The sequence below is a fragment of the Diorhabda sublineata genome, chromosome 6 (genome assembly GCF_026230105.1).
Source record: "Diorhabda sublineata isolate icDioSubl1.1 chromosome 6, icDioSubl1.1, whole genome shotgun sequence".
Lineage (NCBI taxonomy): Eukaryota > Metazoa > Arthropoda > Insecta > Coleoptera > Chrysomelidae > Diorhabda > Diorhabda sublineata.
In genome coordinates, this window is record NC_079479.1 from 23,543,115 (window position 1) to 23,559,937 (window position 16,823).

The 16,823-nt window shown below is 34.5% G+C and overlaps 1 protein-coding gene and 2 non-coding genes across 3 annotated transcripts in view; 1 reads left to right on the forward strand and 2 right to left on the reverse strand.

Annotated features, from left to right (window-relative positions):
• The window catches only part of LOC130445264 (zinc finger protein 502-like), a 42,627-nt gene that overhangs the window by 8,836 nt on the left and 16,968 nt on the right, over positions 1-16,823 (reverse strand). The window contains exon 2 of the mRNA XM_056780826.1: positions 538-1,470. Within this exon, the coding sequence (XP_056636804.1) occupies positions 538-1,470 (933 nt within the window). The remainder of the gene's footprint in view (positions 1-537; positions 1,471-16,823) is intronic.
• Positions 6,300-6,397, reverse strand: Trnay-gua (transfer RNA tyrosine (anticodon GUA)). The gene is made up of 2 exons: positions 6,360-6,397; positions 6,300-6,339 (listed from the first exon to the last, which is right to left on the reverse strand). It is a non-coding gene; the product is annotated as a tRNA-Tyr (tRNA).
• On the forward strand, positions 11,361-11,453 carry Trnay-gua (transfer RNA tyrosine (anticodon GUA)). Its single transcript has 2 exons — positions 11,361-11,397; positions 11,418-11,453. It is a non-coding gene; the product is annotated as a tRNA-Tyr (tRNA).

Sequence of the window (16,823 nt, forward strand, 5' to 3'; positions counted from 1 at the left end):
TGCGATTTGTTTAATAGAAAGATTGTTATATTGTCATATAAAATCCTCATGATACAAGATGTTCTAAAATTATGTTCGTTAATTTCTAGAGATTTAAGAATATTCCTAAATAAGAATACTGCTTTGTGTATATGTTGTTTTTTTGGAATCATGACTGAAGTAGGAGGGCCTAGCGGTTTCGGTAGAGATCATTTTGATTATAAGAGATTGGGATAATTTGATGCCACACCCTTACATTTTTAGAATGAATATCCGTGATGCTACTTTGAAAAAACGCAATCAAAACGACAAAAATTTAATTTTGGATGAAAATTCTACTAAAATTCATTGAAAAAATATTGGTTTTGATCGTCGTTGTTCCAAAATAAAAACCGTTGGTATAAAGTATCTATCTACAAAACAGGTGTCAACTAAGAAGAGTGTGGGGAGTGCAGCAGACCAACTCTAACCGCCCGTCGTGCGGCACAACAAGCATAGCGACTGGTCACGTGGGGGCTGCGAGAGTGGCCGCCGCCTATGAAGGAACGGGGCGCTCGCCTTGGTGTGTGCGGACGTGCTGGTTGAGGATAGCCTTCTGCCGGAAGTGTTTCCCGCACTCCGGGCACTCATAGGGCTTCTCACCGGAATGGATACGCAGATGCTGATTGAGTATAGCCCTCTGACGAAACGTCCTTTCGCAGTAAACGCATGCATATGGTTTCTCGTTGGCGTGAATCCTCAGATGTTGTGTCAGATGACTCTGTTGCCGGAACCTCTTTCCGCACTCAGGGCAACCATAAGGCCTGCTGTCAGTATGGATCCTTTCATGTTGTAGTAACGTCGATTTTTGTTTAAAGTCTTTTCCACATGTTAGGCATTTGAACAATCTCAATTCTCCATTCAGTGCGTTTGGTGTCTTCTTCAGTCCAGCGTGTTGTTGTTGTATCACATCGGGTAAGGTGGCCGTTCTCAAATCTTGCATATTTGATGTGTATTGATCTAGTTGTCCGTTCGTATCCGCTCCTAAACTCGTTAACATCACACCTGGTTGCTTAAGATACTGTAAAGCAGAAAAACTACCCGCTCCGAGCATATGGGGTGGTACAGGAGGTGGTGCAGCTGGTGGAGGAGCCCTAGCGTATTGTTGGTACGCCTGTTGCTGCTGTTGTTGTTGTAAATCCGTTGAAAAACATTGCGAAGCGGGTCTTGGTTCCATATCCAATGTAGGTTGTTCTGGTTGAATTTCCTCTTCTCTTTGTTCAGCTTGGGTGGCGGGGTATGGCGAAGGAGCTGGTGAAGGAAGACTTTGGTCTCGAGGTGGTACTGTATCAGCTTCGACACCCAAGGGAACAGTCGGACCAAGAACCTGTTGAGGACTACCTGCTCCAGTTGCCGACGATTGTTGTAGAGGCGGATACGCATCTTGGTGACCCCATTGGCTTTGTGCTCTATCCATACCATCTTTATACAGTACGTAGGGAGCAGCTGTATCTAAAATAAAAAGAGTTGTGTCAAAAATATGAGCTACTCCAAAATGAAAAAAAAAAAAAAACAAATTCTCAATGAACTATATATTTCGTAGATGATTATGTATATGATTTATACTACAGTTGTTTCTTAAGCATAAATAAGTACAAATAATGTTTTACAGGATATGATAGAATTTAGAATCTCCTCATTCCGACTCTGGCTACTTCAAATGAAGTCATTAAAAACAATATTTATTGTTTTAACCTCCGAGACGGCGTTATATGATTCCTTGCACAAACTGAACAGTCACAGAAGTTTCGTTTTGCTCTGCGCCAGGGTCAATTAACAAAGAATTGATCGAGAGTGCAAGAGTGGCTCTAATTATAGCGACTTTAAAATAGATGCGTTTCTCTTAGTCAGGTGCATGTGTTGCTGGTTCTAAATGTGCAAACATTCATTAATAATATTTTTGAGTTGTATCGCGAACGCTCTTTTTGCGTTAATTGTTTCTCATTTGATGAAGATTAAAAGTTTAAAGGACTTAACGTCTAAAATCATTATTATATTATGAATATCATTAGCTTAATAATAAACAAAATACTTTAATTTTCACATGCCTTAAAAGGAAAGACAGACTATTACATCCTAATTTTTAGTTATTGGGTTTTGAAAATAAATATTGTTCTCAGGATTTTGTAGCTATTGAAAATTTAGCCTCAGCTACCACACATACGAGGGTTGCTACACAAGTTTTGAGATATGGCAACACTGAAGAATGGAATTAAATCGCGATAATTTTCATGCGATGATTTTCAATGACTTTTGACGTGTATTAAACCAGTAGCACTGTGCTCATCAAATCGCTTCTACTTTTGGTGATGAGCCAAATACAATCGTGGTCGCACTTCCCTATGGAATGAATTTCATGAAAGTTCTCCAAAATCTGTTGTTCTACCATTCAATATTGGATGAACATTTGCATATTAAAAAGATTTGTTCGCGTTGAATACCGCGTTAACTAAGATCATAAAAAGCTTGATCAAAAGGAGGCTTTCATTATTTCTGTTTAAATATAAAATACTTACTACCCATCAATTTGGGTTTTTGAGTAACAAATGCACAAATGATGCTATTTTCTCCCTCCTAAATAATGTGTACTCCAGCCTAAACAGCCATCACTCCACTGCAACAACTTTTTGTGATTTTTCTAAGACTTTCGATTGTGTTAATCATAATATTTTAATTAACAAATTGCAGTATCAGGGGAACACCACTCGCATGGTTTAAGTCATACCTTAGCAAAAGAAGTCAGCTTGTAAGGGCTGATAAAACGATGTCTTCTTGCAGGCCAATGTAGAGGAATGTGGGGTGCCCCAAGGCTCAGTACTAGACCCTATTTTGCACGGCTAACCATTAGGAACGCCGAGGACGACCTCTACCTACCTACTCCACGTTCAGAATTAGTTAAGGGCTCAATATTCTACAATGCAAAAAAATGCGCAATCACTTGCCAATGGAAGTCAAATCGATATCAAGTTTTCCCGCATTCCGCTTTAATGTATGTTGAAATTTTATTTCAATTTTTTGACAATAAAGCATTTCTCTCTCTCTCTCTCAATTTGACAATCGCTCTAAAAAACGCCGTGTCGATTGGTGCAAATAAATACCGAAAAAATTCAATCGTGGTACTTCAAAAAACATCTAAGATAGTTAGAGGGGACGAACCATGTATGCATATGCATATGCATATGATCTCAAACTAAATAACAATCCACTGTATGGGTATTTCAAGACAAACCAAATCCAACAAAAGTTGTACGTTCATGAAGCACTTTGAAGCAAATGGTCGCCTGTTTTTTCAGAATCATTGGAATTGTCGCAACCGCTGCACTAGAGCAATGTAGAATGGTCAATTCTGGATGGTACCCCAGCATCTTCTTGCCAGAAGAGTTCGAAAAAATTAGGAAAACCAATAGCAGAAGAAAAATCATTCTATATAACGACAATGCGAGCTCTCATACATCATTTCAAACAAAATCGTTTTTGAATACAATCCCTTTTTAGCATCCAATGATTTCTTTTTATTTTCGCAGATCAAACATAAATCGCGAAGTTTTTCTACACTTGAAGATGCGTTCAAAACACATGTTTTGGAGGTTCCTCATTCGGATTGGTAAAACTGCTACAACAATTGGTTCAAACGCATGTAGAAGTATAGTGATCTCAATGGAGGATATTGTCAAGATCAACAAAACCATATCCACATATAAATATTTGTTTTTAGTTATCTATATCAAAACTTAAGTAGCAACCATAGTAGTGTCTCCGCTTTTTTCTTGTGCATCCTAAGCTATTAGATTGTCACAAGGTTTCGTATTAGCCTCATATTATAAGTACGAAACTCCCAACACCTAGAAATTCTTTAAAAACAATCCGATTAAATGAGGACGAAACCGCATTCGTTGCTTCCGCTCTAGACGTAGGTTCTCTCAACACCCGATCCTGCAATCTTCTGACTCAATTCTGAATTAGTGCGGAAAATTAATGTTAAATCTCAATTCTCAAGCTATCCTTTTCAAACAACATAAAATCCTGACCGTAAAACTTCTACCACGTAATTTCCACTTGAATCTTTGTGGAGAACATCGCAATATCTAGAGAAATCTCATCAAAAAGGACGAGCCTACCCGTTTATCCTACTACATACGTATAAAACCCACATCATATCCTTAATAGATCCATTCTTAGGTATAACCAATCGAAATGTCGATTAAGCTCTAGTAACACCGTTAATGTGAATATCTATAGACATAAAAACCCCAATTCCGTGTTGTGTAAATGACAATCACACCTGATACGTAATACTCATCATCATACTAATCAATGTATTTGACAATAGCACTATTCTTTACCCATGGATTACTACTAGACGCCTCCTTCTCTCAAACCAAGAGGAAACTTCTCCGTCCTCCCTTCAGCTGCTGTAAACGAAGAGCTTTCGGAAAAATGCCTAGCCGCAGCTGTTGTTTGTTATTTGGTTCGATTAGTAATTTTGTTCGTTGTTGTTCTTTTTTTGAATTCTCACCTCAATTCCAACTCAATACCAACAATTTCAGATCTATACAAAAAAATTGTTCCTATACGATGATCGATAATCAAGTTCTGAGGTAGATAAATATATTTATAAATGGATACGACGTTATTTCTTTTCAAAATTTTATTCATTAGGATCAATAAACTTGCATTCGTTTTTTTCCGCATTCAAGTAGAAAAATGTTGACTTCGAAATTTATTTTTGATCTGCGGGAATAAGAAGAAATTATTGGGTGCCAAACAATGACTGAACGGCGTATGATCCATCGAATCGATGTTTTGTCTATTGGAAAACGTTTTTGTTTGAGCTGATGTGTGAGAGCTCGCATTGTCGTGATGGAGAATGATTCGTCTTCCGCCATTGATTTCCCTGATTTTTTCCAGCATTTCTGGCAAGAAAATGTTGGTATACCATCCAGAATTGACTGCTCTATATTGATCTAATGCGACGGTTGCGACATGTCCAGTTATTTCGAAAAAACAGGCGACTATTTGCTTCGAAGTGTTTCGTGCGCTATTTAACCTAACCCATCGACTCGAGGTATCCAACGCGAATATTGAATGTATGCGAGTGGAATCAATACTCAAGTATGGCTCAACGTCACATGGCGATCTTGCAATATCAGTTTACGAATAGCATGGATGTTTCCTTGTCCAATAGCCGATTTTGGACAACTTTCGCGAAATTTATCCTGTAGTGAATTGTAACCACGTTTAAATTCGGAAAACCAGCGAAACACAGTGGCAAGATATGGCGGTTCATCATTAAAAGTAGAAGCAAGTTGATCCCACGTCGAATGCGATTTAATTCCATTTTTTGATGAATGTTACAAATATCTGTAAACAACTCGTTTGACAACACATTCTGAGTACGTTCCCTATTAAAAATGTCAAACTTTATGATGGCAATGTCAGATTGGACATATTCCCATTAGTGTTGCCATATCTTAAAACTTAAGGAGCAGCCCTCGTATCAGACACATTTCTAAAATGAACCAGATTTCTTCAATAAAATTACCGCAACCAGCTTCTCTTGTATATTAATAATAATTGAAATTTTTATATTAAAATAGCTCCACCTAAATTAAAAACTAGCTAGATATAAAGCATTGAATTATTTCCTTTTATTAAATTATGTTATTTTCAATCAGTTAAAATTTTTTAGTAGCTGTTGAGTCCGATTCTGTGGTACCAAGACCGTTGACCATCAAATAACAACCAAGCCAGCCCAGCCCAGCCTCTCTCAAACGGGTTCAGTGTGTCTGGGTCTGGATTGTCTAGCGCATTTATGAGATGTGCAAGGTCAGACCATTATCTATACTCCATAATGTATACATGTATATAAATATAAAACGAGATAGAAAGTAATGGGCAACATTCATACATTGGTGGAGATTTAAAAATAGTTTTGCACAATTTTGGAATTTTTATCGCGTGTTTGGGTTTCGATATTTATTTTATTTATAAACAAATTTAAAACAAATCGCAACGCGAGATTATGTTGAAAAACAAACATGAAATAACTAATGAAGATTTAATTTGTTTCGGGTGATAGTTTGAGGAAAAATCCTAAAGATAAACATTAAAAAAAATGTTCAACCTAATATTGCAACAATTAACAAACACATAAAATATTATTAAATATCAAGGAGCGAATGATGAGTATTTCCTTCTCAGCTCACCCTCCTTGGAGATATCACCCCTGCACAAGGTAGTAAGCAGCATTGAGTATTAATTTGTTTGGTTTTTAAAAAAGATGCTTCCTTCGAGCCGGATTTGAACCAGCGACCTATGGATGTCTACTTCAAACGATACATCTACAGTCCACCGCTCTACCAACTGAGCTATCGATAGCTTGTTTACTATTTAGCGAAAATATTTGACTCAGAACAAAAACTATGACTTTTTCAGATCTAATTATAGAAATAGAAAAAATTAGAAACGCATGTGCGTGAACTTATAAGCGCGTGCAAGTGAAGCTTGTAGTATCAGCGCCTCTTACCTATCAAAGACAGATTTTTACTCGTAAAAATATACATAACTGTCTTTTTGAAAGGATGTGGGGACAAAATAAAAGAAAGCTTATCAAGTTAAGTAGGCGTTGAATGAGAATGTTAGCCATTTTGGATAGTTCAACCGAATTGCGACAAACGTGACACTGATTTATGCGTTACACACGCCAATATGGATATGAGGCTTACAGCTTTATTTCAAGCTAAGTTTATCACTGTATCAAAGCATCTAATCTGCTTCATATAATGTGTTGCAAGTAAAAAACTCGAGTATAAAATATTTGATAATAATACTCAAGTTATCTGCAGGAAGTGGGAATCTGTCTCCACCAATATAGCTGATCCAAAACAAATAAGGCAAGAAAAGTTACTAAATGTTTAAAAAAAATTACTGATTTGTCTTCGTGGTTTGATTAATCAATGTCTTCAACACAAACTGAACATAGTCCACCAGAGTTCTGGTCTTAAGATAAAAAAAGCTAATTTATCTACAAAAGAAGCTGTTATACATATGGACTAAAAATTACTTAATTAAATCCTCAGAAGAGATCCAGGTCTTCGATTTTGTAGGTTCGCGTCAACAGATTAGTCTTACACGAATGAATAAGCAAGGTTACTAGAATAATAGAAGATTTGTGACATGCGCATGTTTTTGTAAGCGAACGATCAGCTGCTAGAACACCAGCTACGACATTATGTTTACATTTTTGTTTGTTTAAATAGTCGAGAAAAAATGCTCCTTTCAAGATTCACCTTTTATTCGTGGTTGAGTGAGACAAGGCTCATTCTTCGAGTTAACACCCAAAGTAAGTGAGTCTGGATGATATTTTTCACTTTTGTTGTTTTCCGGACTTTGTTGATCATTTTCCATAGTGTCATCTTTATTTGTAAACCTAACTTTATAAGATTCATTTGTTTTCCTTGAACTTGGAGTATTTAAAACAGGAATGACTTGATTTGTTTTTAAAATGAATTCCGGTTTGAGATTCAAGAGTTTTGCCTTCAAATCACCCACATAATCTTCCTTTAAAAAATGGTCCGAACAAATCCGTATACTATTGACGTTAACATTCGATCGCAACTCACAGATATCTATCCACTTCTTTAATAAAGTCTTTTTCTTCGGAAAACGATGGTAGCAGACATGTTTTTGATTCAATTTCGTGTTTTTAAAACTATTTTCGCATCCATTCACAACACAACAAGGCATTTTATTGAAGGAAAACCATTTTTAATCAATTAATGCAAACAACAATACTATTGTTACTTTTACAATTTTGACAGATGCTAGCGTTGTTGCCGTTCTCACAGCTGTGAAGAACCGGTGTCGTCACTTGTCTACTGCGCATCTTGATATTGTCAGGTAAAGTGAAAACTACTTGCTATTGTTCGATGGTACAAAATTTATTACCTTCAGATATATGTGCACACTTACAGCCAATTTTGAACAACATGCCACCTGGTGATGGACTCGTCACACAATACCGCAACAAATACATGTTTTACTTTCTTGTCGCCCATTTAACAGAGCTCTACCGAACCCTTTACTTTTTACGTGGAATTACCATGGACATGGTAAGGAAGCTCCTGATGGTGTCGAACCTATTTGCAAAAGATTAGCAGACCGATTAGTAGTTAGTGGCAACTATATAGCATAGATTTGTCAAATGTTATTCAGAAAAACTGTCTCAGCATCAATGTTTTCGTAATGGATGACGAAAATATTCTGGATAAAAACGCTTAAATTGCTAGTGCTAATGAACACATAAACACTTTTCCTGGTACATTGCGTGTTCATCAAATGTCCTGGAACATTGAAGATCCAAATAAATTGAAAACTAAGTCTTTAAGCTGCTTTTGCAATGAGATTGTGATCATTTCAAAATTGGTGTCATAATATAATCATCTAATAAAAAAGCTCGTCCACGAGTCGAGGGTGTTTATGGATCGGATTGAGAGTCCGAGAAAGAGAATTTGACAGTGAACAAGTTATTACACCAAAAGGTGGCAAGCACCATATAGGGGATGAATAACAACTGTCGACATCCAGAACAACATTTAAGAACGGTGATTTTATTCTTATCAAACTAGTTTCCATACATGTACGGGCTTAGAAGATTTTAGGGGAATTTAATGTAAAATAGAGGACAAAAGTGGAATTTATTCAATAGAAACAGTCAGGCAAACAATTTATGATCTCTCGGCGTGTTGGGATAGATATTTCGTTTGAAAGCAAGTCAAGATCAGACCTAAAAGCACCAAAATTGCAACAGAAAGTATAGAGAAGCTTCGTTGAAGCGGCTTACGGAAGCCTGAGAGTCAGTTCGTGAAAATTGGTCAGAAAATTCAATATGAATAAGAAATATCTAAGAAACATTATAAAGGAAATATTCTGAGAAGCAACAAATAGAACAAAATTCAAAGCTTAAAATTCTCAGTGACAACGAGTTAAACTTAAAAGTTTTGGTATGGTTGGTGATATTTCGTGGTCGTTATTCAGTATACATTTGTCCTGCAAATTCTGTACCGCCAAAATATATGATAAAGAGTGCGCTAGATCCAGATTAAGGCTGCTCATAAAGAAAAAGAATCCCGAAGGAAATTTTGTGTTTTGGTTAAAGGGCGTTATGGGAGACTTCGCAGAGTTGAATATTCCGTTTAATAAGTAATCTCAGAATGTGCCTAATGTGCCTCAGCTGAGGCCTATTCAACGTTTTATAAAATTACCCCTATCCTAAATCCGTGTATGAATATTTGATCAAGACTAAACTCTTTGTTTCATCTTATCATAAGTTAACCATACTTCAGTCTTCTTGTCACGGTTCGGTTGATGTGATTCTTCCCTCTTTCTATACTTCCTAACCTAACTTCCATAATATATTTTAATTTGAAGCACCCGTATCTCAACACAGTGTCTTTTTATTCAAGTATGGTTTAAATCTTCATATTTTAGGATTTTCATAATTAATTATATGTTCCTTAAATGCAGTTTTATTTATTTAATAATATTTATAACTTTGTTATACAGTTTCAATATACAGCGTGCTCCGGGACTTTATGCAAAAAATTCGGGAATGAGTAGATGACTAGATGACGTGACATAAAAAATTTTCTCCTAGGTTATAGGCCTTTGAAGTTGCGAAACTAGAACTTATATTTGAGTATATTTTTTAAATTTACGTTCGAACATTATAAATTTTTAATGGATGATCACATATGTCTATGTAGTGTATTTGACGGAATAAAAACTATCTGAAGGCCAGGGGCGGCTCATACCCAATGATTAAAAATCCGTAACATTTACAGAGACATCCTGTACAATATAAATATAGCAAAAATGAATTTTTAAATCGATTTCTTAACAAAAAGGTACTTTCTGTTTAACTCGATAAAATTTATGGTTTAGTACATGCCGAAGAAACAGTTCGCCATAAAGAAACATACTGAAGAAAATTATCAAAAATTATAATTATTTTTTGAAAATATTTACATGAGGTATCAAAACACAATCAAATATTTCTTGGAGAACTAATGAATAAATAAATAAACATTTGTACTACATACTACCGAAGATCATATTACTGTTATAAGGAAAAACTTGAAAGAAATTAATAATTATTTTCCATCTAGTAGGCTACTGTCAAATTGCAAACGACTTTGTTTGTTAATGTCAGTTTGCTGTCAATGTTTTCAAAACCTGTCATCAATAATCATCACATCGTATTTTCAATCAAGTTTCAATATAGAATTTATCTTTAGTCAATACGCCGACATGCATTTGATGTATGGTTTGGTTTCTGGTAACTCGTCAGAAGCTAGACATGTTGTATACTGAACGCCTTCCGGTCAGAATTATACCCGATTATAGAACTTGTTAGGGTTGATCGCAGCTTATTGGAAACAGGTTTGTCTACATGTATGATATTTTAGGAAGTGTCCCACCAAAAAAAGGTGGCGAAGGTCAACAACGAAGTATAAGAACACCAGTTTAAGAGCAAAATGCATTAGATGCAGTTGATGCTGATCCCACAACTGTACGTAAAATGTCAGTACAATTTAACGCATCAAGGACAACTTTTCATAGGATTCTCCAGGAAAAACTTCTTTACCCCTTTCAGATCCAGAAGGTGCATGCTATGGAAATAAAGGATTATCCAGCAACACTGTTCTATGTTCGTGTTTTAATACCTCCTGTAATTATTTTCAAAAAATAATTACAATTTTTGATAATTTTCTTTAGAATATCTCTTTATGGCGAATGGTTTTCTTGGCTTATACAACGATCTAAAAATCTACATTTCTCCCAAATCATAAATTTTATAGAGTTAAACACAAAGTAACTTTTTGTAATAAATCGATTTTTAGATTGTACAGGTTGTCCCTGTAAATGTTATCGATTGTTAACTTGTGTGTTTTATGTCACGTTATCTATTTATTCCCGAATTTTTTGTATCAAGTCCCGAAACACTAAGTATATTGAACACACTGTCACGGGCGTCAAATCGTGTAATGGTAGTGTAAACAGTGTGTTCAGTATGAACATCACCCACCGTTTCAGAAATTCCAATTTAGTCAGTTTCAATATGATAAATTACGTTTAATAATTTATTATTTACAGTTTTAAGAACTTATTCGTTCTCTTACTGTATATAATTATTAAAAATCCTAAATTTAAATTATACATTGAAATTTTTCATCATGAAAATATAATTATTACCTTCATCCTTCTTTGAATGATAAATCAACCACACTTTTATTATATCATTTCTGTTTATTATCTTATATTTTTGGTAAACGCTAATCAAGCCTTCGATAGCTCAGTTGGTAGAGCGGTGGACTGTAGTGGAATCGTTTGAAGTAGACATCCATAGGTCGCTGGTTCAAATCCGGCTCGAAGGAAATTTTTTTAGTCAGCTACATTTAAAAATATTAAAATTCAAGCATTTACGACAGAGATATTTATATACATTATACACTATCCATTTGAGATTATTACGACTCTATTTTAATATATTTTTATTATCAGTTCTTTGTCCTAGCTTATGATTACATCTTTAATGGATAGACCCAGCAAAATAATTGTTTTCACTAACCATTACCACTTTGGCATGGGTATTTTATAGGATGAAATTGGGGGCGTCCAATTTTCCAGTTATTATGACTGGCTAGGGAATGTGATAACGTCCTTTACTTTTTAAGTTACGTTCTTTGCATTGAAAGAAGATAAAAGTAATACCTAGTGAAGTCATTTCGAAAATTATTACAGGATAAAGTAAATATTGTACCTTATTGAAGTTTTCGCTCTTTCATTGGTCTGTTATAACTATAAGCTGTATAGAACAATTAGCCGTATTATTTGGTTGGATATTTACTTTTATTTTATTTCCATAAATCTCTTTTCAGCAAATTTCACCCAAAATACGATTTTTCCATTTAGTAAAGAAGTGCAGGTTAAGTTTTCTTAAAGGCAGCGTGACACAATGCAATACAACGTGCAAGAATTGCATGCAAATCTCTGTAAACAGTAAAAGTAAACAAATCCCTAGCCTCAAATTTTTATTAATATTCTGTACATAATTTAACAAATAAAATAACGAAGTTAACTTTTACGAAAGTCAGCTGATCTGTTAAGCCAAAAGTAACTATATTGCAGCTTCTATGCAATAAAAATGGTACAAAACCGATAATGTCTAGATCTTGCACGAAACAATCAAATGAACTTCATCTGCGCATGTTTTTGATTAAGAAATATTGCGTCTTGCATTGCATTGCACGTTGTCTTGCATCATGTCAAGCGGCCTCAACAGTTCAGTTACAACTTGCAAGGTGCAATGTTTAATCGATTGCGAATTCTAGTGTGCTTATCGAAAATTTGGAATGGCCATCAAAAAATCGGTCTTTTCACAATTAATGAAAAAATATTAATATTTAATTATTTCAAATTATTTACAAACAAACATCAATATAAAAGTGTTGTGGACACATGGAGTTGGTTAATAGAACGCTGTATGTTGGGAAAGCTACGATTTACAGAGTTATTAAAGAAGTAGCGAGTTTCAGACAGCATATAAAGCTCCAATAAAATCAAAATTTCAGATTTAAAATAATTTCGAAGAAGTACATATTTCTTCTTTAGAGAACAATTTCCGACAGCAGACAAAGTTCTTGTCACGTAGTACAGAGAAAAAATTACCTAGGGACTGTAAGAAAAATAAGAAACCAAAGAAGAAATATATTTCATTTAGATGAAACATGGATCAACGAGGCACATACACAATAAAATATTTGACTGAAACTGTAAGTCGAAAACAGGTTTCTTAAATTGATTAATCTACTGGTTTGAATCCCTCATCAGAAAAGGGGCGCAGATTGATAATAGTACACATCGGAGGTTCAAACGGTTGTTAAAACGTCCTTTAGTGGTGAAAGGTTGTAATCCACTGAAGCTGTGTTTTGAGTAATTTGCATTTAAAAAGTTTGTTTTCACTAAAATACGATTTCTATTTTGTTATGAAAATATTTAATAAAATTTTGAACGTTTCAACTTAAAAACATTAATCATTCATTTATTGCAAAAATATTTTATAAAAAAATCATGTTTTTACTATAAAAATATTATTATATCACTCTGAACTTTTCGTTTATGAAATGGATGGTTAGGAATACACAGTAAGTTGCAAAGTTGGAGCAAGTTTTGAAGTTTGTTTTTTTCTATGCACAAAGGCTTTTTATAAAACGATTCAACATTATCCTTTAATCCGCTGGTAGCCCTTGAGAAACATCTTTTTAATGGCAATAGATTGGAATTATGGATCGGAAAGTTTTTATTAATAAAATATTCGGGTAGGGTCTACCTTTCTATACTTTAGTTATTTTATTTTGAGTCAATTGGCAGTCTCTATCTTTTCGATTTTTGGTTCAATTTTCAATGACCAAACGTAAAAATATCAAATTTATATCCCCTTGTCTCAATGCTAGATTTTTATTATAACAAGTTTTTATTAACAATCAGAAATTTTTTTTACATTTCATGGGTTAATTTGCTCGCGAGTGCTAGATAATCTAACATCTATAATGTCTTGGTGAGATTTACATCCAGTGATTTAACATCTTATACCTCATATTAGGTCTATTGACCAACTTTTTTTCGGTCTTTTCGCGTTTCGTGGCGTTAACAACTCCTCTAGTAGTGGATTTGGGTGGGTTTCTATAGTTTTGCTACAATGAATACTATCGCATTCCATTTCAGAATGCTCAGATACCATAAGTATTTAGTTCACAATTTCTAGCAGTCATTCCCAAACTGCTTTAAGAAGATTCTGCATAAAATGCCACGAGCAAGTTTGTTATGTTATGATCCTTTTGATCCTACACCTTCAGACCACATGTAATTACAGCAGTTACCAAGTTATAAACAGTACAGGTGAAAGTTTTCAATTTCTGGGCATAATATAATTTACAAACATTGAGGGATGGGGTGTCAAGAATTTTTCCGTGTTCATTGTTTAAGAAACGTTCTTTTTTATGATCCCAAGTTTATCGTTTTCTTATATCCAAATTGTGGATTAGAACCATTCACTAGTATACCATTCACATACCATTCACATAGTACACAGTACACTATGTACTGTGTACTGTGTACTATGCTACGTATAGTTTTATTTCACAGTGACCCAAACAGCCTTTTTCTACTACCTACCAGATGGCACAGCAAACACACTTATGCCGCATCGAGATTTTAATATTCTTTGTTAGGTAAACATGGCCCAAGTGGTAGTCCAGTCTGATGTTTTATTTTCGGAAACGTTGTCGTATTTACATACGTCCTACTTTCATTCATTTTTCAGTTGTTTTCAAGTGCTTTTTATTATATTTATACATTTGCAGATTTATGTAATGGTAATAGATAAGTAATTTATACACAAAATGTTTGGCATTATTTCATTAGCGGTTTAAATTGAAAGTATTCATCTTCAGAAATTATAACCTAAAATTCATTTTATGGAAAAAGTACGAGAATCATATTGCTATTTAAAGCTATGTGGCCAGTTAAAATGCTCCATATTCTAAAAAACGTCGACTGAAAATGATATAATTGCTCAATTTGAGTTATTTCTTTCAGTATAAAAATGTCATTATCTGATACATCAAGTATTTGTGAGCCAATTGCATTTGATTTGATTTCCATATACTTTCAGATACCAATCAACAAACCAAAGAAGAAAATGAAGTTGACGATGAACCTACCACAGAATTGGACGAAACAAAAATTAAGCATAGCAAGAAATTCCGGTGAATCATATCTTAACTCTCGTGGTAATCTTGTACCTGAGACATTTTTTGAAGGTATTTATAGCTGCCTTCGTAAGTTTCATTTGCTGTTGACAATCAGAGAGAGAAGAAATATCTTCCATAGTTTTTACAAATTATCTAATTCCAATTTACAAACTGCTTACATTAACGCGCAAGAAAAATCTGTTCAAAGAACAGAATTTATACATTACCAAAAGAGTCAGGTGATATGATAAATGTTTGTAAATCATTTCAAGAGAATTGTTTGAGAGTTTCGGATGGAAGACTTACCAAGGCTTTAATAAATAAGACAACGGGTGGTGAAATTACCACTCCGCCTCCTAAGAATAAAACTGAGGAAGAGGATGTTCAAAACGTGAAAAGTTTTATAAATAACCTAACCTAACCAAATACACATCTCACTATAACCGCCAGAACAAACCCTCACCCGATTTAAATAATCAAACAAGATTTTAATCTTCATTTTCGTTACCCTGTGATTATTGTAAAAGATTTGATTCTTATAACATAAAATAAAAAATTTAAATGGTGCGGAGAAAAGTACAGCGGAGGCAGAAAAAGAGTTACATCTACGGATGGCAGAGGCGGCTCGAAAAGGCTTGAAGGAAGATGCAACAAAAGATAAACACACTACAACAATTATCGCGTTTGATTTAATGAAAACCTTAGCAGCTCCTAGTATATCTACTAGCGTAGCGTATTATAAGCGACAGCTGTGGACATATTGTTTGGGAATCCATAATCTAAGCACACGCCAAGCACACATTTATGTATGTTGTGAGGGTATGGCCTCAAGAGGTCCCCAAGAAATTGGCTCTTGCACTTTACACTATGTAAAAATATCAGTTTCAATCTTATACAGCGACCAATGCGGCAGACAAAACCGAAATATGAAATTCCCATCTATTTGTTTAATCATGACGGATTCCAATGGTTTTGCTCCCATCGTCATACATCACAAGTTTCTTGTTTCGGGCCATTCATACTTGCCGTATGATGGAGACTTTGGGATGATCGAGAAGCAGAAACGATTTTACCAAGATATTTTTTTGCCAGATGATGGGTAAAAGTTATTTCCAGCGCTAAGAAATCCAATAAATTTCAGGTGGTAAAAATGAGACCTGAAGACTTTAAAAGTACCATTAGACTAGGGGCGCTACGCATCAACAGAAAAAGTAGAATGGATGAAAATACAGAGGCTTATGTATAAAGCTGAAGAGCCGTTCCACAATTATTTTAAATACTCTAATAATGAGAATATTTTTTTCTATTGCGTTAATGTTTCTAAAAAAAGAACAGAGATTTCACAGATGAAAACCGAGGACTTTCAATTAGATATTCTTTATCCAACTGGAAAACCTGTGGAAAAATTGAAATATTAGGATCTTTAAAGTCTTCTCCCATATATTCCGCCAGTTTTCCACGATTTCTGTACCAGGTTTAAAACGAATGATCAAGTAGAAGATGATGATATTGGACCAGAAGCACATGAATTATGGCCCAAGTGGATTGACATTGTTTATCTTTACTTCTTTCTATTTGGCAGAGTGGAACCAACTGACTTTTTTTCTTAAAATAATTTTTTTTTTCTATTTTTTATGCTCATACTTAAATATGGTGTATGTACCTCTAACCTGATGTTTACTTATGAATAAAATGATATTATAAAACCGAAAAACTGGCTTATAATTTTGCACAATTTGTGATTTGCCCATATCTCCAAACTCCAATTCTGAGCAACTGGAATGACTATTTTGCAAAATACCAAGAAAAATTATGATTTTATACTTTAAAAGAAATAATCAGAATAACAAAAATATTTATTTTTACCGCGCTATGATGTTTTTATTCATGTAGTAGAAATTATCTTAAAATCAATCAGCTGTCGCTGTCCTGACCGAACTAACTTTTCAAACATTGAAACTAAACTTGAACTTTCGATATTTCTCCTGGAAC